The following is a 24,566-nucleotide window of genomic DNA, read 5'->3' on the forward strand; positions in this document are numbered from 1 at the left end:
TCCTAAAATGCTAGCTTTTTCCATTCACCTGGTGCGAGAATCTCAGCGCTGCAAGTTTAATATGTCGGGGAGCATTCCTCTCCCTCATGCGCCTTAATACTGTTGCCTTTCGGTAAGTATTCTGAAAACAAATGTGTATCCCACTTAGGGTTAATGTTGGCATCATCCACAAGATGTTCGTTTATGATCTGGAAGCTGGTTTTAGATGAAACAATGAAGAGGAAGCTTTTTCTCTAGGCTGTGGAGCATTACAAATATGTTATGAACCAATGAATGCTTCAGAATCAGTCGACCCGATTGCTGGGTGAAACTTGAACAGCATGGAGCTACTGTTAGTTCCTCTCTATGTTTTTCCCTTGATTTTTGTTAAAAGTTGTCGTTTCCCAAACTGTTTTTTCTGTATTTTTCTTACATTTAGAATTACAATTGTTATGCACATGCTATCCATGCTAGCGTACAATTGAATGCATTTTTCTTAGGATCAGCTCAGAAATATTGACGTATGTATGCGAAATTGTTGATGGGCGTTGCAGTATTCGTAGTCCGGCAAGTATAGCCAAGGCTTTTTTGTCGTTTTACCCAGAGTCGAACTGAAAATGGGTTTAGACATAGAAGGAATTCTAAGGATTTCGATGAACTCCTTTTCAAGTGGCTTAACTCTACCGCTTATAGAAAAGCCGAAAATAAGAAAGAAGAGACATCCATTAGCGCCCTCCCAACTTTATGTGGTATTGTCGTTCTATGCTAAGCGGGCGCTTTACATTCGTATCTGTGGATGCCGGTTACCCACAAACGGCGAGATCAAAGCAGCAGGATCACTCTCGCGACCATTCAATATAAACAACGATCTAAGACAAAGGGATGTCCTATCATTCGACCCCTTTAACCTGGCCCTGGAGAAAGTGATTCAGGATGCAGATGTCAATGAAAGAGGTGCCATCCTTTTCAAATCCACCCAACTACTGCCTGACGATTTTGATATTATGGGAAGAAAAACCCGGGATGTACAGTCTAGCTTCATCTGGATGGAGAAGGTGCCGCAATGTCTCGGGCTGCACATTAATAATGGCAAGACGAAGTACATGGTGGCAACTGAAATAATAAAAGCTTGTTGTTTCTTTTTTGTTGGTGTGGATATTTATTCTTGCAAATACCGATATTTCGGGAACCACTTGTTCCCTTCATCAGCTAACAAGCTAACAAGTTTGTTGGCACTGATGAAGGGAACAAGTGGTTCCCGAAATATCTTGTAGCTAACAAGTTTGTTGGCACTGATGAAGGGAACAAGTGGTTCCCGAAATATCGGTATTTGCAAGAATAAATATCCACACCAACGAAAAAGAAACAACAAGTTTTTATTATTTCAATTAATTAATCGTTGGAAACACCGCATAATTTCACTCAGATGGTGGCAACGTCAGCGCCAAGGAACAAACGATTCAACAACATTGAATCACACTGGTCAAACGAATACAATGAAGATCGGAGACTACAATTTTGAGACTGTTCAAAATTTCTCTTATCTAATGTCAAAATTTACAACCGATAACAGAACCTATCTCTGCTTACAAAAACTGTTTCGCTCGAAACGTCTCACCATATGGTCAAAGCTTTTACTGTACAAGACCAAAATTTTGCCACTCCTTATGCATTCCTCGAAGAGCTGGGTTCTTGACAAGAAAAATTGCAAACTCTTGGCTGCGTTTTAGAAGAATCCCCCGAAGAATTTTGGCCCCCAACAATAGGCTAAACAATTCCAGAGCCTACATAACGACGAAATCAATGACCGCCTAATTGTGGATAAAATGCGGCTCAACAATTTGCGGGGTTCGGATCACCTAATCCATATGGATGAGGATGATCCAGCCCGGAAAGTCTGTATGGGAAATATCTATGGTAGAAAAAGAAAACGAGACAGACCCTGCCTCAGATGGAACGATGGCGTAGGCCAGGACGGCAGACAGCTTTTAAGGACATCAAATTGGTGGACCTCGGTGTAAAACCGGGGTGTCTGGGGTTCCTTACTAAGGCAGGCATAGATCGGATACCCGTTGTTGCGCCGTTGATGATGATGATGGTACAAAGATCCTATATGAAACTCCCCGAACGCCGCGCATCAATGAAGTGATGGCCTGATAGATGATGAAATTCCTTGAAAGCTGTCAATCACACCCTATCCCCCTAATTGCTGAGTGTCTCTTCAGGGGATTGAGATCTTTGCGGAAAATTTTCTCAATAAGAATCTATTCTCAGCTTCCTTATTCCACATACCAACGATACCTTATCCCTATAATAACGATAACCGTTGTTAGAGGATAAAGTTGCTCTCTATACCGGTCGCCACTCTTATTCAGAATACGTGCCTCCACCTGATCAACACACTTCACACTTTTCCTAATTCTTTTGCTTTTCTTAAACTCCAAGAACTCATAAAGAGAGATAAAGGGAGAGAGCTACTTATATAAAGTCTGGCCTAATATGAAAGTGCTTCATCTATGAAGGGTGCTGATTTTTTACGTAAGATTATTTGGATACAAGATTGTTCTATTTAGATAGATCGTAGTATATATACGTTGGATTTGTCTGGAATTCATTCCGATGTGATACTGACATTTCATCTCTTAGGGGTAGTAATCCACTGCGAAGGAGGCAATTTGACCAACTTTGCTAATAATAGTAGGATTTCTAAAAAACTTTCCAATATGATACTTTATTTCAAAAGCCATATTACTGCAAAATTTTACGAATCTAAAACAACAAAAGTGCAGGAAGATGCGACCAGGGCAGAACGGTGGGCGCCAAAAGCCATGGTGACACCAACTGAATCCCAGTGTAACGGGTCACAGCAGGTTTCTTCGGGTCGAGAGCTGGATTCGTTCAGGAGAAACTCAAGGATTATGAAATTTCCTCCAATGTCCAAGGCAATAAGACACCAGGGCCAAAGCAGCTCCGTAAATGTTCCCGAAATAAGAATGTAGATCACTCTGGGCCACCAAGCAGTCAAGAAGATGGTGAAAGCTACCGGGGTTCTACACAACAAATCGCAGCAAAAAGCGAAAGAATCCAAGGAGGGCCCTAAAATTTCTCTTTCGAGGTAACGTAGTCAGTGCAGGTGACACATAACTGTATACTGGTGGATGAGCAGAGAAAAAAACAGATTAGGAGTAAGACGAACACCCAACAATCCAGTAGGTTTCCAAAAATACTTTGAGGAATGGTCCTAAAACCTAAGACCAAGGGAGCCGACGTCCAATCAGAAAGTATATGATGGTTGAATTAAGCTTAAAAAGAAGAAGGGGAGAGTAGGGATCCGTCCTGAGGTGATGATTATTTTAAGCATGGGACATACTAATAAAGGTGAAAGCTGACTCTGATCGCAAAAGTTTAGTGGCGAGGAACTAAAAGGAGAATTTTATGCGAAAGCTGAAAAGATCTGAAAAGAGCAAAGCCGAAGACTTCCGCACCCAAATCAAAAATTTACTTGGGAAAAATGCTGCCGTACGTACACACATACTCAAAAGGATGGCATTGTTATAGAGTGCAAGGACCTAGACAAGGCCATTTCTAAGGCAGAAATCTCCTTTAGTAGAGTAGCTCAAGTCCGATTTGTAGGGACATCCATCGTAAGCCTCAGAAAGGCTTAGTGAGGCACTGAGACGCCGATTATTCGTCTACCAGCAGTGCTAGCACAGGTTCGTATTGTTGGCTTAGCAAGCAAACCTCTTTGAAAAGATTCTTCAAGAGTCTCTTGTACGGACATCTGGCGAGGACATGCACAAGTGCGGTTGATTTGTCGGACCGATCCAGAGGATGTGGGGAAACGGGTCACATTGCTCGGGAATGCAACAAGGAATCCAAATGTACATATGTTCTAAATTGGAGAATCAAATATCAGGCAGCTCCGCAAATTACAGATCCAGATATGCTGCAAAGTGTCCAGAGTTTTATCAGGAGACTGAAACGCATAACTGGCGCACTAGCGGTGAAAGTCTTCAGAGACATTTAGATGTGATTTTAATATTCACAGTAACGATGAAAGAAGTACCGGAGATCTGTGGTAAAGAGGCAACAAAACCAAAAAAAACCCTTAAGTTGCTGTTGTGTCGAGACCGGACACATTTGTGGAGTTGTTTGGAGCATATTTGGAAACGCCAAAGGATAGTGTTGCTATCCAAACCTGGGAGGTCTCTTGGTGGACCATTTTCTTACAGACTATGTGTTTATTGGACACTATGGGGAAGATGCTGGAGCGAATAATCTATAATATAGCAGATTGCTCTCAGCTGTAGAGGGTCTCATCAAAAAAATAATTCGACTTCGGCGTGGCCAGATCCACCGTCCACGACATCAAGCCGGTCACTGGCTTAGCTGAAAATGTCATGCACGGAAAGGGTGATACTAGTAAGTATTGTGATTACCCTTGATGTGCAAAATATATTCAACTCGACCAACTGGAACCTCGTAAGGAGGCCTTTGGCGACGATTACCAGTTACTTATTGCGCGTATCGACAGCAATTTCACAGGTAAAAAGCTTCGATACGACATACACAATGGACTCATGAAATGCATTGCTCTGTCGAAAATCATATATATTACAAGTTAGGCCCCAATCTTGAAATAAACCGAGGAAATATCGGTGATTGTTGTTGCAGAACATCTTGCGGCTGGGGAATTGTATTCATCCAAAGCAATCACTGGTTTATGGACGTGGGTGAAAGATGCAAGTACACGCGTTGGACAAAACAGCGACGGTGCTTATTATCAAGCGATGTACGGAATCCGTTCCAAGAATCAAAATGGGGAAGTTCATCATAACTTAAAAACTAGCCATCAGATACCTTGGAGTGGTGATGCAAGGTTGAATTTCAACGGGATTCACAACATGTTTGCACCTAAACGTCAAATGTTAGCATCACTCTGCCAAGGATGATGCCAAATTTTGGGATGCTACCTTGGGCTTGAGTTAGATTGGTGAGGCCTACGTTATTATGCTGTACGGAGTGCGAGTTCGGGCAACTGCACTGCATACCGCATACAATGCTCAAAAGATGAACGCGGCTTATAAAAAGTCCGGCTTAAGAGTCTGCTGTGGCCTTAGAAACATCTCAGGCGTAGTGACCTTTGATTGACATTAGCAGGTGGCACCATTGTGAGAACGGGCGGGAAAGGGTCCATGGGGTCACAGATTGATTCCCAACATTAAGGAGTAGACGCAGTGGTGAGATAAGCTATGATCTCATGCTTTTTCTCACGGGACATGGCGGAAACTTTCGATACCGTAGGTTTAAACTGGACAGCTCACCTAACTGTCCCAGCTTCGATGGTATTCCGGAGAACCTGGAGAATGTCTTCTTCCATTATCCAAGATTCATGGAGGAAACGAAGAGTCTAGAGGAAACTTTATGAGGAACAGTAGCACCGGAAAATCTAATTAGGAAAATGCTTGCGTGCCAGAAGAAGTGGAATTCATATAGTGGGGTGGATTCTCTACAATTTGAGAGAGAAAGAGAATTTAATCGATGGGCGAAGAGAGAGGTCAGAGCCATGTCCACACCGTGACGTTATACTTTGTACCGGTTCCGCATAGAAGAGGACAGGAATCAGGGGTGACCACCGTAGAAGGACGGAAAAGACGTTTAACTGATTTTAATTAGGTTTTGCTCTCATATTGAGATATTACTTCCAGTTATATAGCTTATAGATTTACTCTGGAAGACTCACTTAGCACGATGCTAATCTCTTAAAGTTCCTGTTCTATACTTTGATACAGGACATATTAAGGTTAGTCAAGGTCCTTAATATTTGCAAAACGTTATCACAATAACAGACCATAACGCAATGACCTGGTCTCACCATAATTGAAAAATTGAAGCGGAATCTTATGGGAACAGTGAATATCGTAGGATGAATAGTAATACTACAATTGACTGTACTATTGTCATCATATTATTTAAGTTGCCGTAAATGGTTATACCTTAATCTGCCCAACCCCTGCAAAACTTATGAATTAAAGAAACTATCTTACCTTCAATGCGCAAACATGGCTACTAAGCCCAACCCGGGCTGCTGTTACCATACATTTAAGCAATCGCGAGACATTTTCGCAAACTGTCGTATGAATCCCCATATGTTGTTCGACATCTTGAAGTTCCATTTGCTTCAGAAGGATATCCAACATAAGAATGCAGCACGTCAAGTTGTGTTCAGCATCTGTGGAAAATTCTGTATGTCTTGAAGTTGGAGCCTCATCATCCGATATTGCGGAAGTATTTCCTGAATCGCCTTCAACGACTGGGGCTGGAAGAGAAGTTACAAAATATAGGAAAATTTGAGAAAATCATTAGCTTTGCAGACATACAGATTGAACTTCGCCTTGGGGGATGCGCCAAGTCTTTCTCCTTGTCCTTCAAATGGGCTTTGCCAGCTTTCCCTTCTTTTTCTTTCATCATTTCGTGTTGCACGCCATGTTTCATAATCCGAACACCATCACCAAACATTGCAAAAAGTTGTGGTAATGGAATCAAAATTTCCAGCTTCGACAGGATTTGCAGCCAATGTAGGGCTTGCTGTTGCACTTTAGCCGTGGTTTTCTCAAAACGGATGGCTACGAAATTGTACATAGTTTTCGCATCAAAGCCTAATGGGGACATTTCCGGATCAAGGATTTTACTCAAGACTATTTTGAGTTCGCCTAGTTCTTTTTCACCAACGTCATTTGTTATTGCTTCCATCCAATGTGGCATAACATAGTCCCATATTTCTGATGTTATCACTTCATACGGAACTAAGCAAATCAACCTTTGTAAGCCTTCTTTCAGGTGACTTGTGCGTGATGCAAGTGTTTCCCAGTGTCCTCCAACTCGAGCATATTCCGGAGGATGCGGCAAGAGGCAGGAAATAAATACCTGTGAAAGAGGTGGTTTCGTAAATGCTGCAGAGAGTAGTGACAAACATTACATTATAATGGACCCGGCATACGTCCTTCAACCATTGGCAAACATGCTCGATCTTTAGTTTTTCAATTGTGCTTTCAACTTGGCCTGCAGCTAGAAATAGGCAAAAAAGTAGTTTTCCCGCACTATTTTCAGAGGAAACTTACCATCATAGGAATATGCAGTCACATGGAACCAGTGGAAAAGCATCGAAAGCAACCTTCCCAGAATCTCTACTGGTGTATCTACAGTAGGAGTGCATCTTCCCACCAGCAACCAAATACCGTACCTTCCTAACAGCTGACGTTCTTCCAGTGAAATATTATCTTGCAATCCATTTGAATTTCCGTTCTTCGCGTCACTTGCTGAAGAGTCCTTTCCTGGCTCAAAACTTAAAGGCTTGGCTTCCCTTAAAAGGCTAACCACAGATTCAACCATATACATCTGCATTTCAGGTTCCATTTGCCAGGCTGGCTGTAGGCTTCTATGGACGACATGGTCTCCTCCACGACGGCTGTTATGACGATTACTGTGGCACTGGGCGCAATAACGAATTGGGTGGTTCCCATTGTAGCTTGCACATTCAGGGGAGAAACACATTGAAAATGCCGCCTTCTCCGTTGATCGGCAGTTCTTGTTTTCGCAAACCATGGAGACTTGCTGCATGGGGTGCAACATATCACCGAAAAGTTGGTTAGGATGTTCGCGATGAATTTCATTGGCACATTCGATACAAAGGTATAAGGGAGGTGGACAGTCTGGAGCAAATGTGATGCTAATATTGTGATCGAAGCAGACTTTTGCTGCTTCTGCATTGCCGGCATTTGGACATTGTTCACGCTGACACACAAAGGGAATTAGATCATCTGAAAAAAAGAATATTATTAGGTGAGCTATTGCCAGGATTACAAGGAATCTGACTTGTGAGTTTCGAGAGTAGTCCTCTCCGGTCGAACAGATTGGGGTCAAACGCTGGCCAGTAATAGAATAGGAGTTTCGCGGCAGAAGATCGTGACTGCGCAGTCCCATAGGCAATAACACACAAAATGTCTTTCACGACATTGTGCTTTAGCTTCATAAGGCATTCCAGTAGCTGACAGTGATGAGCTGTGAAATCAAATAAGATATCAGTTGCAGTAGGGTTAGATATCATTCAAATATGTTGAAACTTACCAGCATTGTTTGAGTACTGGAACACCATCATGATTACTGATGAAACTGACTGGCATGCCTGGCATTCTTGTTCATCTGGACTTTGACGTGCTGCAATGGTCAGTATGAAGTGAGGTAAGTTCTTTCCGAAGATCCGATATACTTACTAATAGTAAATGGAAGGATGTAGAAGCACAGAGAATTGATGACTTCCTGATGAAGAGCTGGTGGTAGAACTGAAATTGTTGAACTTACCAAGTAGGGTAAGTTATCAATTAAGTCTTTATCAAGGAAGGGCAAAATACATCCAAAGCACTGAAGAAGGGCTTTTCCAAAAGCTAAAAAAAGATAAATTATTAAATATACCGTCAAGAAATGACCACCCCATCCTCACTTATTTGACCATATTGTATAAGTGAGGCGACATCCAATAGCATGGTTAAAGCATTGTAAAGATTTCCGTACTCCAAATTTGGGTATGACGCCATTCGCATTTGATCCTGAGATGGATCCTTGATGAGTTGATGTGGAGAATTTGGAACATCTTTCAAGACAGCTATTTAGAGAAAAATAAAACAAGTTTAATACCGAATAGTCAGGTACTTGAAACTAGTTCAACTTACTTAGAAGTGTTTGAGAAAAGTATTTGATAGTATTAGCAATGTCTATTCCTGACGGCGCAGGAAGAGCATTGTGAAGCAATCGAACATGGAAGTCATGTAAACAACGAAGTTTGGCTTGAACTTTAGAAGTAATTAATAAAAGTTAGTGAAAATCGTGATAGTGGTTAGGAGGTATATTGAAGAATCTTACAAGCAGCCGCTCTCGTGCCCATGTTGATGAGTTGCACTTTAAAACTTCCAGTCATTTAAACTATTCCCTTGTTTTCATCCGCCTCTCCCCAAATTCCATACTCTGTAAAAAAGAGGTGTTATTGATTGCTGGGAGAATACATATTAAAATTCTTATAAAATGTTTGAATTTTTATTCACTAAATATCGCAGTTCCCTTGGGTAAAAGGTCTACTATCAAAGGTATACTATGCCTTTATTGGGGTTAAAATGGCCTGGGCATGCCACTAAAACCGTGAAATTATGTTAGGGATCAACCTAGGCGTCCAACGACTCTTATTCGAGTGGTCCCATCGTTGCTGCCATCTAATTATAGATCTCTCCCTTCCGGCTTCTTTCGGATCCGATAAAGGAGAAATGGAATTAATGCTATGTAGGTTGGTAACCTCATCTGCCAAGATGTCAATCAGTCGCCGCCAGAGACACGTCTGTCCAAAGACAAGGAGCCTGCCAACCAAAAGCCAGGAGCAGAAAAGACGAGGAAGCGAAGAAGGACTAGATGGTAGGCTCTGCCCATTAAGCCGACGGAAGGCAAGACATTTGCGGAAGTCCTTAGTGAAATCCGCTACAGAATGAAACCCGAAGACAACGGAGCAGAGGTGTCTTCCATACGGAAAACGAGGAGTGGCGGAGTTCTCGTCGAACTGGGCCCAAAGACGATTAACAAGAGTACGTTCTGCGCAGCGTTCAAGGGGCTATTTGGGGAGGAGGCTCTTGTTTCCAGGCTAGAGCCCATATGTTCTCTAGAAATCCGGGATCCTGACTGCCTCATAGAAAAGGTCGAAGTAGAGGAGGTATCACTTCTGTAAATGCTCGATGCCAAAAGCTCGCTGTGGTGCAAGTCCCCGAGGAATAAGCGAGGAAAATCCTTAGCAACGGGAAAATCAAAATCCAATGGGTAGTACGCAGGGTACGAATGCGGATAGTCCCCACCAAGTGCTACAGGTGTCTGGACTATGGACACACGTCAGCAGCTTCAAAGGGACCGGACAGGAGGACAGCATGCCGGAGGTGCGGCCAAGTGGGTCATCAAGCGAAGAACTGCAATGAAAGCGGGAGTTGAGTTCTCTGCAGGAATCGTGGCGCGTCTGGTGAGAGCGTCGCACACACTGCGGGCTCGGGACGTTGTCCGATCTTCAGGGCGGAATTGGACTGGGATGCGAGCTAGAATGCGAGCGGCATGATCCGCATTTCACAAATTAACATGCACCGCTCACCAGTTGCTAGCACATTTCACTCATGAACTAAATGCTGATCTAGTGCTGATTAGCCAGCAATACCGAAACAAGGACCCGTCCTCATGGTATCTCGACTTATTGGGCACCGTCGCCTAGATCCGGTGTTTAGGGATAACGTTTTTTAGCGTTTACCTGACGCCGAATGAAACGATGCCGGTCTTTCGGCGCCGGCTTGATGCTCTGGAGGACGCCGTTTTGAGCATGGAATTACGAACCCTGGTAAGCGGTGATTTTAATGCCAGGCTCTTGAGTGAGGCATGCCTCAGTCAAACTCCAGAGGGAGACAGATTCTGGAAATGGCGGCGAGAACTGGGCTAGTTTTAAACACCGGGTACACGCCAACGTTTCGGCCCCCAGGCTGTGAAGGAAGCATTCCTGACATCACTTTTGCGTCGGAATCTCTGGCATCATCGATGGACGGGTAGCGGGTCCTCGAAGACTTCCCGACAAGTAATCACCAGTACATCGCGCTCGAAGTGGTTGACGCTATTTGCCGGCGAGCACCAACACGACGCTCCCCCTGCCTGTGGAATGTCGTGAGGGTGAACATTGGGAAGTATGCCAAAGCTCTTGGAACAGACAGGGCCGCGCTGGAGGGCGCTCCGAGGGGTGATAGTGCCGCAGCTGACACCGTCGTAAATTCAGTGATGAACCTGATAACGACGGTGTGTGAGGCTTGCATGCCCCAGAGGGACCCCAGGCGCGACAAGCCTTCTATTTACCGGTGGGCGGCAGAAATTGCCGACCTACGGAGGGAGTGTCATAAGCTCCGCCGTTTGACACAACATTTGTACGCCAACGAGGAGGCATGTGCCATAAAGGCACAGTATAGATCATCAAAAAGGAGACTCCGCAACGCTATAAATAAAAGCAAAGCTCGCGGCTGGTAAAACCTTGTTAACGAGGTCAATGAAGACCCGCGGGGACTTGGCTATAAGCTTGTCACCCGGAAAATCGGGGCTCTGCGGAGGCCTTGCATACTAAGTACCGAACAGATGGACCGCATTGTGTGGGCATTGCTCCCCACACACCCTGTACGGGTTGATGTAAATAGCGCAGAAAGCGTAGAGTATTGCCTCCTATTCACTATGAAAAACAAGAAGGCGCCAGGTACTGATGGCATACCGGCGGTTTACAAACTGGTGTTTCGTCAACGGCCAGAATTGCTGATTGAAGTGTTCAACGCTTGCTTGAAGGAGGGCATTTTTCTTTGTCGCTGGAAAGTGGCCACACTCGTGTTGATCAGTAGGGGTAATGAAGACCCGGAGCTCCCGTCTGCATACCGACCGCTGTTGACACGGCCGGAAAAGTGCTCGAGAAGCTCATCAGGAGTAGACTCGCTGAAACGATCCGCGTTGCCGGGGACTTAGCCCCAAGGCAGTTCGGATTCGGAACAGGGAGATCTACAGTGGATGCTGTTGTGGAGGTCGTAGATGGGGTTCATCGAGCCGAGGTACACAGCCGCTGGATATCAGAAATGCCTTCAATTTCGTAAGATGGACAGATATGCTAGGCACACTAGAAAAGTCATTTTACGCGCCAAGCTATCTCTTGCGGATATTGAGGGATTATCTGATATCTATCCCTGCTCTATGAGACGCTAGAGGGCCAAAGGAGGATTGAAATCACGTCGGGAGTAGCACAGGGATAGAGCCGGACCTCTAGAATGCTTCCTACGATAGTCTGCTGAGACTCGATATGCCCGAAGAGTCGCGCCTGGTCGGTTATGCAAACGATGTTGGGGCACTTGTTGCCGGGCGCACTGTTGAACAGGCGCAAAGCAGACTTGGCATATTGATGCGATGGGTAAGCGGACTGCTCACGAATTCAGCTTTGCGCTGGAAAAGACTGGAAAGCTCTGCAATGGAGTGGTGGACGACGCTGAACACACTTTTTTCTCACGGGGGAGCTCTCTCCAGACAACATTGTCCGAAAGATGCTGAAAGGAACTGGAAGCTGGAATCGTATTGCGCATTATGTTCGGGCTCTTCTTATTGCGAAGAAGATTGAACTCAACAGGCGGGGTCGCCTCCTTTTCTCCCCTCCCATTGGTGAAAGGAATTGCCTGACTTGAAGCATCCCAAAGTCGGGAGAGCGGAAGTAATGTGTCAAACGGTTTCAGGCTAGTTTTCTGATGACAGGTAGGTGTTTAGTTGGTAGTCCGAAAGCGTGCTTATGCGGGAGTCCAATACTCTGTACGTAAACGCGTTCACCTACCCTACTCCCAAAAAAATCGATGTCGTTCCTGAGTTGACGAACGCCGCATCATCTAAGACTATGAAAGCAGGACACGCCCGTCAAATTCTTCCGTAGGCCGCATCAGCTTTTGTGTGTTAGAGAAGATATGCAGCGCTGATCCCCAATCTGGGACTGCGTACAGAGAGATGGAACTTACCACGCGGGCTATAAGTATGCCGCGGACCTCAGACATTCGGCATCATTCTTTCCAGCACCATACTGGCGGTGGAGGCCTTTTCGCAAATATACTTAAAGTGTTCGTTAAATCTTAGCTTTACATCTATCATCACTCCCAAGTCTTTGATGGCAGGCTTGGAAGTGATAATATCTTCACCTCACAGCCTGGTTCAAACCAGCCAGAAATATAGCATTCTGCATACTTGCTGGATTTTCCCATAAACCTGCGACCACCTGTGTGGAACCCGTTTTTAGCTATTTTTGAGCGTTGCTCAGCTTGAAGGAAAAATAAATGGCATTTTGACGTGTGGAGTATACTACGATTCGCAAACTAAGATTATTAAAAAAATATTAAAGGTAATTTGTTGGCACCTTGTTAATTTTTGTTGTTGTAAATTTTGGTGTTTTTTGTCGCCTTCTTTAATGTATAAAAAGAAAACGGCCGGACGAATCACCTTTATCCTAGTTTGCGAACCATGGAAATATGTTCTGAATAAGTGGCTTGAGGTTCTTATTTTTCTTTGCATTACTTAAAAGATTTTTCAACATCAGAAAAGTAAAAAATTGAAAATTCGTGATTCATAAAGCAGACTCATTCGCAAATTCACTTCATATAAACTTTACTACGCGAGAGTGCGTGTGATCACACCGGCGGTTGGAGCAGAAGAGAGATGCGGTCCCTCTGTCTCCAAACAACGGGATTCCTTCACCGGTGTGATACACTGGAATAATACGGATTTAGAATCTGTTAGTAGTAGTTCTTGCAAACAACAACATGCACAATAGGGCTGCCAAAGAATTGAGGATCACTATCCAACGTCAGCAGGGAGAAAGGGGGTACTTGATTTAAAAACATTGCACTGCAATCATGGCAGATAATAAATTGTCTCCTTTAAACTTGAGAAGCAGAGAATGGGGTTCCATGGCGCATGTTATTTCAATCCAACAGACATGTGGAAAGAGAAACCCATTAACGGAGGTCAAAAATGTATTGTTGCCAGGCATTGACGTCGAAGCCTCCAACAAATGGTTGACTAACCATGCACTATTTTATGAAACCGAAGCATTCTTAACTTCAATTCAGGATGCTTCGCTCCCAACAAAAAATTACAAACGGTACATTCTCCATTCTCAATCACCAACTCCAGTTGTAGGTTATGCAACTGTGAAGAGGAGACCATCCAACACATAACATCTGCGTGTAAGATGTTGAGTAGTACCGAGTACTAATCACACCTTTTTCTGTCAGTAAGAATAAATTAACTTTTATAAGACTTTTACAGTAATTAATGGCACATCACGAATACAACCCGATATTAATTACAGCTTCTAAATATCTAAGGGAAATCATAATTGTATTATCTACTCTATGAGCATTTTCATTCTGCGTACTTTCGTCAATCAACTCAGCACCAGAGCGACATTAGAAACTGTAAACACTTACATATTTGTAATAAGAGAAAACCCAAGGTATGCAGGTTGACCTCAGTGTTTTGTGATTTTGGGATGTCGACTGCTTTGCTGAGAAGAGAGAGGATAGCTGGTAAATTGCAAAAAAGAAAGCAGAATATCTAACAGTAACTGAACTTTCTACTTAGTATCCGCTTACTCATGAGGGAAGAGTTTGTTTAAGTACACCCACTGGAGCTCCATCGTTGAAGAGGGCGCGAGTGCGAGAGCAATGTTAATCAAACCTGTCAATCACCATATGTCACATGATATATATAACTTCTTTTGCTGTGATATCATCCACTACTAAACTTTCTTTGCACGAAGAAAAATCCATGCAAATCTTTCTGAACGATCTCAAATAGTAAAAACCCTTTGGTATCAACAAAGAGTGTACTGGTTACATATTCAAGTGCTATATTGAGTAGCTTTTGCACAACCCTGGTTCCCTGTTGCGTCACCATGTTATGAACCTGCACTGGAGCTACTATACCAGTGATGTCAGCTGTTATGCCACTCATTGGATTCAATATTATTATCTCCGCTACCGCAAGGTGGCATGCAATATTTTTGGTTTCCGACCAGCACTCAGGACCATGCGGAAGCTTTCTAAATTTTAAAGTTCGTTGATATGCCGATTGCAGGGGATGTCAATATCGAGAAAAACACACAGTAGAGACATGCTCTTAAGGAAGGAGAATGTTTCTTTCTATCAAATTTTCGAAATAGCAGAACACGGTGCTTGAAGTAAAATTTGATGTTCCGAAAACGTCGACTTTGTAGTACGCAGTTTGAATGCCACCATTCTAAAGATAAACGGCGACACAGCAAGTGATTGTAAACTTCCGGAAGAACGTCATTCTAATCGTATTGGTAGATACAGACTCGGAAATTCGCATGCCTCAAAACTTACAACACTTGCATGCTTATTTTGCTGAGGACAACTATTAAATTATTAAGCAGTTGCTTAGTAAATACTTTGCTAACTTGCAAATAAAGTAGTAGGCGGTGGACGAACGACCAGCGGAACCCAGTGAGAAAACAAATCGAGAAATGGCCATAAAGCCAGAACCTAAGGCACCAGAACCAATTTGAAGGGCATCCGAGGCCAAAGACCACCATTGGAAGCACTAATGGTTCGGCTGAATACAACACACAATGGCGGTCGTTCAAGGTCGTATTATGATGTCAATTTAAAGTCCATCAACGACTGTTCGTTGTTGAAATTGAAGTTGAAGCCTTTGACAAAATATGTTATGTAAAACATCCAACACTGAAGGCTACAACTTTGTGGCTCACGCGAACCTGCAGCAAAAAGTGACGAAGAAAGCAATTTGGTTAACGACCAAGCTGAGTTCAATGGCACCTGAACACCCACATACATACCCCCCCCCCCCCCCCACCAGTCGAAATGAATCACAAAAGGTTGCCGAAGTCAACACTTCCCAAGTTCAAAAGGAATTACATTAAGTGCCGACTATTTCACAATTTATATGTCCAGGTGCATCAACAACAATTATCAAAGCGCCAAAAGATATGGTACTTAAGAAAAATTTAACAGGAGAGGCTGAAAAGTTCTGGGGGAAAAGAATTACGAGGTGGCCAGGCAACCCAACCAGATCTTCTCCCATCCTCCCCCAATAGTAGTAATCACGAATTAAGCTCCTTTTTGCGTAATTCTCAATATTAACGAAGATATAAGCGTTTAAAGTTTTTCCCAAGATTCCTCCAAAAATCAGCAATTTTCCTGGCACTGAGACCCCCCATCCTATACACCATTTTGAAGCTCAGATCCTCCCCCATCCTCCCTCAATAGTAGTGATCACGAATTAAGCTCCTTTTTGCGAAATTCTTAATACTAACCGCTACCCAACTTCAAGTGTCAGCATTGGTTAACATTCTTAATCAAGCTACTCTAGCAACATTCCTTCGGGCAATAGCCTGGAGGGACTTCACGATACCGGAAGGGAATATATTCTGGGCCAAGATAGTATAAAAACTCCTATTGCAAAGTGGGATTTATTGGTTTAACACATTTTGTCTAGAAGTTAGACAGAAGCTCCCACATCTTGTTCGAGCAATCATTGCAGAAACTAAGGGAGGCCCCAACCAGCAATTTCTGGCGTTTATTGACACACATTTCCAAAGTTTGAAAGTATTAAGCTTAAAAGTAAACCAATCCCAAAAAAAAAATACCTCAAAAGGTTGGTAAAGGAACATAAATTATGCATATCTCGATCACCTGCAATCGAAAACACGCTTCCCAAGCCGAAAGCAATGTAAAGCCAGAAAAAGGGATGAAAACAAACACATTCAATCCATTAGAAAAGACCAAATCACCCGAAGGCAAGAGCAACCCCATTGCATTAGCAACTCTTAAGGATCAACAGCCACTGGATTATGTAATATTAGGTACAGCAATAATAACGATAAGTACAAAAGGGGGTCGCCACAATCAAGGATAAGTTGGTTTTCTAAGCCTTTGTGTTAGCTCAGATCGTTTCATCTCAACCACATCATCGGCAGAATATTTCCAGGTGACATTACATTAATTGCAGAATTACAAAATCCAATTAAATCTAGACCTTGAATCCTATTAGAGCACTTCATTCAAGACATTAACGGTACGCTACAGGACACTACCCTGTACAAGGCAATGTGGTCAGCATTACGATCGCCCGGGATTATTATATATTAATTTGATTCAAGTACCCAATTAAATTAAGTCGACTGGTATCCAACATCCAGTCACGATATCAATTCCACTGTCACCGGCGAGATTTGAACTACGACCTTACGCGCGACAGCCTAGAGCTGTAACCACAAAGCTATCCGGATATCGGGGTGAGGGTGATCCAAAATTTCACATCCCATCAAAGGTGGACCAGGGTTCGCTAAATTTTACTGGGAGCTGAATTTTATCATTGACTGCTGTCATTTCGACAAATACATTTAGCCCCTGAGCTCTCAATACTACAAAACACTATCTTTGGTTGGATAGTAACAGGGAAACTTGGGCAATATTCATTATATTCAAGCTATTTTATATGCATATGTGGACGATGGGGCAACCGTTTAACATCACTGCTTAATATTGTCATGGAAACTCTTAACAGAAGAGTTTTTAGCCATGTTTACAACGCTTACGTTCTAAGTTGCAGTTTTTGGAACAAGGCTATCAAGTTGTTTGCAGAACATCGATATCGATGTGTCTTCTACGGAGGATTCTTGGAACTTCCTCCATCTTACCAAGATACGGCATAAAGACATGGGCTGGTTTACTTAAGCCATGATACCGTGTTTCTATCGTTTGTTCATTTATCTATAGGACGGGGGTCAGAGCAGCAAGATTCTCCATCAAAATTTTGCGATGAAGTATAACTTAGTGGCAAACTACCATCCTTACTATAACTACTGTGAGATCACACTATTGCCACCGATCACAGTGTTAATCAAAATAGACCCGATCTAGTTCTGCTTCTCAAGGAAGAACGAGCGTGCTTTATAATTGATGTAGCCGTACTGTTGTACTGGGACACTGTTGAAAAACAGCTAGAAAAAATCCGAAACTACGACATCTTGGCAGACGATATGAAGCGGACTTGGAGACTATAAAAGGTCGAAGTAGTTCCACTCGTATATTCAGGGATTAGTCCCGAAAAATTTACATAAAGCGCTGAAAACGCTCGATCTAAGAGCCGGGCTATACATGGAGATGCAAAAAGTGACAATCCTTGTAACCTAAGTCCGGTAACAGTTGGGTCTAGTGGGCTTCAGTCTGGATTCGTACTGTCTTCGATTTAAAATCTATGTCTCTGCGGATTAGAATCACCATGTCACTGTTTGAAGTGATTGCGACAATCGGGGATGTAGCAATTTATTTTCGCATGGTCACACACACTTTGTGTTGAAACGTCGCCTATCCTTAGGTTGGTCGCCCCTCGGTCCCGTTGGGCGGGAAGAGGGTTCGCGGGCTTTTTTAACCATATATATGGACATATAGAAAGAACCAACTGTACATCTTTTCAGATATAAGGTTACTCTTATTTTGGTGTATTGAAAGATTTCCTTTGCGTGAATTCCCTTTATACTTAATATGTTTTCCCCATTATGTTAACTACTTGTCTGAAGTCGTTATAACAAGCATTTCCGTATCCAGTTTTTCCAAGTTACCGCGGAAAAATCAGTAATTTACCCCCAGACTCGTTCCATTATGGCAAGAAAAATTTAGTTCTCTGAGAATCATTACTGTCCTTCAGCTTCAAATATATATTCATCTCTAGATGATTTCCATGCCTATAAGAATATCATATAATTTTCAATCAATTCCATTATTCCTTTCTCACCTCCTCTTCAACAAAACAATCATTTCCCTATGTATACTCGTCTGTACCCTCATACATTCCCCATAAACCAGACCATTACACCCCATAAACAAAACAGCATGCAACAGGTGAGCATAGCGGCTCAACAGGTTGGCAGGAAGAAATCGATGTCGCCTAGCTGCTAGTCAAAACATGACCTTCACGGAAATGTTTGTAAACAAACTTCTCCTACGATGAAATCAACAAGTGGTTTGATCCCAAACAAGCTGGGGCTACCCCAAGGACTCTCTTCGCATGTGCAAGGATTCATCGCACTGGATTCCGATAAGCTTTCAATATGGACGCGAATTTTTTCACAAGAGAGCTCCTCCCGTATTTAGGTTGCGTAATTCGTTTTTAAAGCGATTTTTGTAGTTTTGTTACTCGAATTTTTTATTTAATTAGAGACATGAGGACGCGAACCATTTATACATTGAAATTTTGACCACAGCAGATTATCCAATAGGTAACAGCGAGGATACATCTGCTGCCTTAGGTGCCACTTTCAAACTGCTTTAATTTCACAATCTTTAATGTCCAGACGGAAACTTTGGATTCATTTGATAGCACTCACCATAAATAACAATTTAAACTACTTTTTGCTAATTAAAATGTAGATTTACTGACCGTTTTCCAAATTTTCCGGGAGACTGATGTGAACCGAACCAAGCCTTCAACCACTTTGCGGAGGGGTAGCTCATAATTTCCATAGCAATTTCCCTCGAAATTTTGTGTTTTTCGGTGTTTTGAACTGGCAATGTTAAATTTCAGGCAGCTTTTACTGAACTTTCAAAAAACAGCCTTTGCCACAATTTTTAGCGTCCTTAATTTAATAGAAATATTTTGGTTAATCACAACAGTGGAGAATAAATAATTTAAATAAATTTTTCAAACCATGCTGGATGCTTCGGGTATAGAAAGGTTTGTGTTCCTGTTATGTGGGGAATTTTTAACGTCGCCCGTAACCTTTATGTATATATTATGTCAGACTATTACACAGAAGCGGCAACAGTTACAACTTTGTTAGTAGTCTATAAAACTTGGTAGGATAATATTTTGTATTGCCCCCTGCTACCCCTTTTATCATTCTGGGGTGAACTTAACTAAATCGTCGCGTATGCGGACGACGAAAACATCATTCTGCGATATCAGCATTGGACGACACACCGGAGGCGCGAACCTAAGGTCTCTGCCGCTGCATTCAATGGCCGCAAAAGCAGCTGACGGACTGACATGAGACTGGTGGTCTGTAATTTTTTTCATTTTGCACTTTGGCCCGTTCCGCGAACCAACAGAAAGTGATAACAGTAATGTGTATTACACTAATTTGTAGTGATTTAGTTTTAAGTATAAATTTCAAATAAATAGGAGTGAATTTTAGTCTCATGTCATAATTTATCATTCTTCTAGTAAACAATAACAAGTCGTCCATATCCTGGAGATATCACTTAAACGGTCATGAAGGGGACGGCCTGAAATTGAACTTCCTGAAACTTCACTTAAAAAGGAGAGAACGGGGTCCTCAGAGCGCCGTGGAAAACCTTACTTCAGGAAATAAATAATTAGGGATGCAGCATCAATCAGCGTCGCAACTTAGAGAAGGGAAATTTAGTACTTAAAACTTCATATGGGGAAAACGGTTTCTCCAAAGCATATAAACCTCGGCAAAACAGCAGTTGGTCTACGAATTAACGAAAACAAGGCGAAAATTATGAAGCAAACGAGAACAAGTCGGGAAACCGGAAGCTGGACGCTTCAGGTACGAAAGGTTTTGTGCATTTCTTAGTACGTAGCACGTAATATACGCATATACAATATTATGTGAGAATATCCACTTTCGGATGATATTGACATTTATAGCCTTGAATTTGCAATGAAGCGATAACTTTGACGTATTATAACTTTGTTAGCAATAGTGCGATTTCCACCAAACTTGGTAACATCATGCTCTATGTTACACCCTATATTGTTGCGAAATTTCGTGGTCCTAGCATGAACTTAAGGGGGGTTTTGCAGCGAATTACCAAACATTATAGTAATATACTATTATTAACTTTATTTGTGCAGATATCAGTGTGGAAGGTATTTCGGAGCCCAGGCACCATATAGTGGCAGCCTCTTGATTTTTTTCAGATTTTTCGGTTGGGTAGTTTCTGAGAATGGCCCCCGTAAAGGAATGGTCACTTTCAACCCCCCGCACTCCCCACCTTTCCAATAAATGTCAAAACTAAGACCGTTTTCGAAAAGTACTAACTGAGACCTTTAAGACCTTTTTGCATGTATGGGGACCCCCCCTTAAATTCGACGTAAGAGGATGTAACTCACTGTATGCGTGAGCGTTCACTGTTCCCACCTTTTTACCAAATTTGGTGTCAATCGCTGTAACCGTTTCCGAGAAAAATGCGTGTGACGGACAGACAGACAGACAGACAGACAGACGGACAGACAGACAGACAGACAGACAGACAGACGGTAAACCGATTTTAATAAGGTTTTGTGTTTACACAAAACCTTAAAAATGACGCCCAATAGACAAAAGATAACAATTGACGAGTATAACTTAGAAAATGTGGACAACTTTATATACTTAGGTTGAAACGAAATAAAATGCCGGATTTAGCTTGCAAACTGCATACACAGGAAAGCGGAGCTTCGAGTATACAAAACCATAATCAACCTGTGAAACATAGAACCTAACATAAACTTCCGAAAAACTGGTCAATATTTTCTAGAGGAGGGTCCTGCGAAGAATAACGAGCTGAACGAGAGGACGAACAATGGCGAATCAGAAACATCATGAATTATACCAAATATATTACGACTTTGAAGCCCTCAAATCAATCTTTTTGTTCACTTTTTTACGATGGGAACAGGGCATTGCATCACTTCGGCACCAAAAGCTTTGCCAATCGTGAACATTGACTGCCTGAGACAATATATGGAATCGGACGCACGTACTGGAGCTAACCGGAATGCTAGGAATTCGGCGTGATAAGGGTTGGCGTTCTTGGTTCGTAAATATTATCTCCTTGTCAGGACACAGAGATTTTACTTGCGTCCCTAGACTCAATAGTAAAAAAAAACTAAATCTAGCCGGGGGTAAACTCCTCTAATAGAAACGAGAAGTCTCGAGGCATCACCGTAATTTGCTTTACCGAAACTATGCCGACAATCAATGGAGTCCATTTTCATTGAACCCATTCTATTCTTAATTCCGGTACGAAAAGTTCTTCTAATCATTATCTTTGACTGTAAGGTTTGCTTTTATCTCAATATACACTATTATTGCTTTATTTACATTTTTGTTCTTAGTGCAAGTGATAAATCCATTTACATGTTCTTAATATGCGACCTTGTAGCAAGAGTCAGCGACTAATCCATGTTGACTCCAGCTCGGTGAAGGCAACCTCCACGGCCGAGGTATGCGACTTCAGCGCGACCACAGCCCTGGTCTTTTTTGGCGAAAGCGATGGTGACTTGACAGAAGTGCCCAAGGAAATGTATATAGTCAGTTTTTTGTGCGGAAGCACATCGAAATTTGCGAAACGAAAGTCAATAGGCATTTTTCACCTTTTTCGTTTCGTCAAACAAAAAACCTTTTCTGTCGATCCTCAAAAACTTCTCCCCCCTCCCGCTGTCGCCCCAAAAAATCCCCGGCCATGTTGCACGGCAAAGCGGAGCAGTGTAGCTACAACGATAAATTTTCCTTTCTTGGCCGAAGTCTGACGACTCAAATTTCAAATTTGAATTTCCAAACTTCGAATGCGGGCAAGAAAATTACATCGATGTAACAACTTGAAGGATTTAAGAAGAGTTTGCAGTATTCCTCTTTTTCTCCAGCGTCCATCCCGTTCACAAGCGTAAGTCTCCATTACATTACTGCAAGATGCCGTTCATTGTCTTTATAGTTGGCCAAATTCAGAATCATAGAGAGCGACAGGACGAACGCTATTGCGGTAAATGTTAGATTTGAGACGTTCGTTGATACGTCAATCACAAAGAACACTAGTTATGGGACGCCTCTTCATCCAGGTTGCGTTAATGCGTGAAACAATTTCATAATGCAGTTCTCCATTGGCTGATAACATTCTTCTTTTTCCCTTCAGCCTTTGTCCCGTTCACAAGCGGGGTCGGCTCGTCGTGATCGGCTTCGCCATTTGACTCTATCGAATGCCTGATCTGGGTGCAATCTCGAGGCTTTCAAATCCCCATCTAGCATTGACCCGAGATATTATATTTAAATCGCTCAATTCTGGGCAGGTCACTGTCATTGACAGAGATTGTGCCTGCTTCAGGGTCAGTCGTCAAAAATTAAGTTTTATTCAGATTGAATCTGAGACCGTGTTGCATGAGGCGATCATTCCGTTTTTGGGCTAGTTGCTTGATATCATTTTTGCTATTAGACGCTAGGAAAACATTATCAACATAAAGCAGTGTATAGGTCGCTGATCGTTGGATGTCCTGTGTCACAGCGTCCATAACAAGAACAAAGAGGAGTAGTGAGAGGACACTTCCACGATGGAAACCAACAGAGGCACGAAGCGGTTGTGATACACCTGCCACAGTTCTAACTTTACTTTTCGGATCATGGTAGAGCGCACGAGTTCTTCTGGCGTGTTGTCTAGAGAATACCAGATAAATTCGTGTGGCACACGGTTAAGCGCTTTCTCTAGATCCAGAAATGCAATGTAAAGAGGGCGTTGTTTCTCACGGTGTTTCTCCATGAGTAACTGCGCAGCGTGTATTGCGTCAGTAGTTCCGCAGTTTTTGACAAATTCAGCTTGATTCACGGTTATTTCTACGATTTCGCAAATACGGTTATCAAGAGTGCGTTCAAAATCTTCTCATGGTATGGAAAAGTAACCGGATCGGTAATTTGAACATTCTGCTGGCCTACCTTTCCTTTTTCATACTGGAACTTTGATACTTTCTCGCCAGGCAGATGATGTTCTACTTCCTCAATAGCCCGATTGGAGATTTCACTGAGCGACAGTGCTGGGTCCCAGCTATTCGCATTCGCATTCCAGAGCTCATATGTGATGTTGTCAGGTCCTGTGGCTTTCGCCGACTTCATTCGTTTCATTGTTTCCTTGACTTCAGTTCCCTGACAAGTGGAACTGCTCCAAATGTCTCATTGTGGCAGCGGAGGATGACCAAATTCTTTAGTTGAAATTTGCTCGAAATATTCTCGTCATCGCCCCTCGACAGTCGGTAAGCTAAGTATATTCTTGTTGTTAAAAGAAGGTTCGATATACTGTGTGCGTTCGTTTCGGCTTTTGACAAGTCGATACACATCTTTCTCGTCATCCCGACTGTCCAGTTTATCGTAAAGATCTTCGTAATGGACCCCTCAGATGACGGCGATCGGTTTCTTTGCTTCCCGGTTGACAATTTTTCATAAATTGGCCAGATGTCCGCCAAATCGATTATGCCATCGCCACCCTCATTGCGGGCTCCAAACACGTGCAGCCCAAGATCTCGCATCAATCGCCGCCTGCTCGATCTGAATGAAGACAGTTTGTACGTCTCGGGTCGTTCTTCCCATGATGTCGAAATCGTCAGCATTGGCCAGTAGTTGGGTGGACTTAAAGAGGACCGTACCTCTTGCATTTACCTTATCATCACGGATCACTTTCTCCAGGGCCAGGTTAAAGAGGACGCATGATAGTGCATCCCGTTGTCGTAGACCGTTGTTGATGTCGAATGGTCTTGAGAGTGATCCTGCTGCTTTTATCTAGCCTCGCACATTGGGCAGGGTCAGCCTAGTCAGTGTTATCAATTTCGCCGGGATACCGAATTCTCTCATGGCCGTGTACAGTTTTACTTTGGCTATGCTATCATAGGCGGCTTGAAAGTCGATGAATAGATGGTGCAACTGATGTCCACATTCCAATAGTTTTCCATCGCTTGCCGCACAGAGAAAATCTGATCTGTGCTGATTTGCCTGGCGTGAAGCCTCTTTGGTATGGGCCATTGATGTTCTGGGCGTATGGGACTATCCGGCCTAGCAAGATAGTGGAAAATATCTTATAGATGGTATTCAGCAACGTGATACCTCTATAATTGTTGCACTGTGTGATATCTCCCTTTTTATGTATCAGACAGATAATGCCTCTTTGCTAGTCATCAGGCATTGATTCGCTGTCCCACACCTTGAGCATAAG

General features: G+C 42.8%; 1 protein-coding gene across 1 annotated transcript in view; it reads right to left on the bottom strand.

The window, feature by feature from the left end:
• LOC119658907 (protein unc-79 homolog) overlaps positions 1-19,133 on the bottom strand; it is a 71,686-nt gene extending 52,553 nt beyond the window's left edge. Inside the window, 11 exon segments of the mRNA XM_038066713.1 lie at positions 6,027-6,298; positions 6,360-6,906; positions 6,959-7,047; positions 7,101-7,799; positions 7,855-8,040; positions 8,107-8,196; positions 8,253-8,423; positions 8,480-8,641; positions 8,709-8,828; positions 8,899-9,000; positions 19,030-19,133. Coding sequence (XP_037922641.1) covers positions 6,027-6,298; positions 6,360-6,906; positions 6,959-7,047; positions 7,101-7,799; positions 7,855-8,040; positions 8,107-8,196; positions 8,253-8,423; positions 8,480-8,641; positions 8,709-8,828; positions 8,899-8,953 — 2,391 coding nt within the window. The 5' untranslated portion in view covers positions 8,954-9,000; positions 19,030-19,133.
• Positions 19,134-24,566: the final 5,433 nt, after the last annotated feature.

Source organism: Hermetia illucens, chromosome 6 (genome assembly GCF_905115235.1).
Source record: "Hermetia illucens chromosome 6, iHerIll2.2.curated.20191125, whole genome shotgun sequence".
Classification (NCBI taxonomy): domain Eukaryota; kingdom Metazoa; phylum Arthropoda; class Insecta; order Diptera; family Stratiomyidae; genus Hermetia; species Hermetia illucens.